The 1140-nt window shown below is 54.2% G+C and overlaps 1 protein-coding gene across 1 annotated transcript; it reads left to right on the top strand.

Moving 5' to 3' along the window:
• Positions 1–236: 236 nt before the first annotated feature.
• On the top strand, positions 237–932 carry TMEM74B (transmembrane protein 74B). The gene has a single exon (XM_058174653.1). The coding sequence runs from the start codon at positions 237–239 to the stop codon at positions 930–932; it is 696 nt and encodes a 231-aa protein (XP_058030636.1).
• Positions 933–1140: the final 208 nt, after the last annotated feature.

Here is a 1140-nt window from a genome sequence, read left to right as displayed (position 1 = left end):
CTCGGTATGCAAACTGCAAGGGGTCTAACAGCGGATCCGTGATGATTTTCAAGTGGGACAGCACTAGCCTTTCGAAGGTTTTCATGACTACAGATGTTAGAGCAACTGGTTTGTCTGGGTGGACAAAAACAGTTTTTGTCCATGCGGAGTTGCGCGACCCCATCCGTTTGATGCTTGCGTTTTTATGTACCCGCAGGTGAAGCACTAAGGGGGATGACCCAGGAGACACCATCTCAATGGCTTCCACAAGCCCATTGGAATTGACAGTCTTAGAGAGCCACCTTGGGACCAGCTCGAGCGGAAGACAAGGAAAGCCTTCAGCACCAAGGACAGCTCCCCGGATAGGAGTTGAGAATGCCTCTTACCAGAGGGAGGAAGAAGAGGAAGAGGAGGAGGAGGAGGAGACTTCCTTCCAGAGAGGACCGGGGAGCTCCAAGGAACACCCAGCACCTCCCACCGAAGACCTTTCTCCAAGATCAGAGGAGGCGACGTTGTCAGACCCAACTGGGAACTCCGTGGACTATGGCTTCATTTTGGCCTTGGTGTTCCTGGTCGGTGGGATTTTGCTGGTGATCGTGGCTTACAGCATCCCACGCGAAACTCGGGTGAACCCAGACACGGTGTCCGCCCGGGAGATGGAGAGACTGGAGATGTACTATGCCCGCCTCAGCTCCCATTTGGACAAATGCATCATCGCCGGCTTGGTCATGTTGACTTTGGGTGGGATGCTCCTCTCCGTGCTCTTGATGGTCTCCATGTATAAAGGGGAGCTCTATAGGAGGAGGACATTCCCAGTGTCCAGAGGCCCCCGAAAGACTTACGGGTCGATCAACCTGAGGATGAGGCAGCTCAACGGAGAAGGAGGACAGACTTTGGTGGAGAACGAGGTCATTCCGATGACCGAAATGACCCATGTCACGCAGAGCTGCTGATAACTCTCCAGATATGAGAGACAGTCCTCCCCGTGGAGGGGGGGTCCTTGGTGCTCTCTGAGCTGGGTGGTTTTCTTGCAGACGTTTCAGGACCCAACTAGAGAACATCATCAGTGTTAGAAGGGAGGGGGGTTTGCAGAGAGGAGGAGAGGGGGACTATGGGGTCCTTGGTGCTCTCTGAGCTGGGTGGTTTTCTTGCAGACGTTTC

The sequence above is a fragment of the Ahaetulla prasina genome, chromosome 3, assembly GCF_028640845.1.
Source record: "Ahaetulla prasina isolate Xishuangbanna chromosome 3, ASM2864084v1, whole genome shotgun sequence".
NCBI lineage: Eukaryota > Metazoa > Chordata > Lepidosauria > Squamata > Colubridae > Ahaetulla > Ahaetulla prasina.
This window is presented reverse-complemented; position numbering and strand designations above follow the sequence as displayed.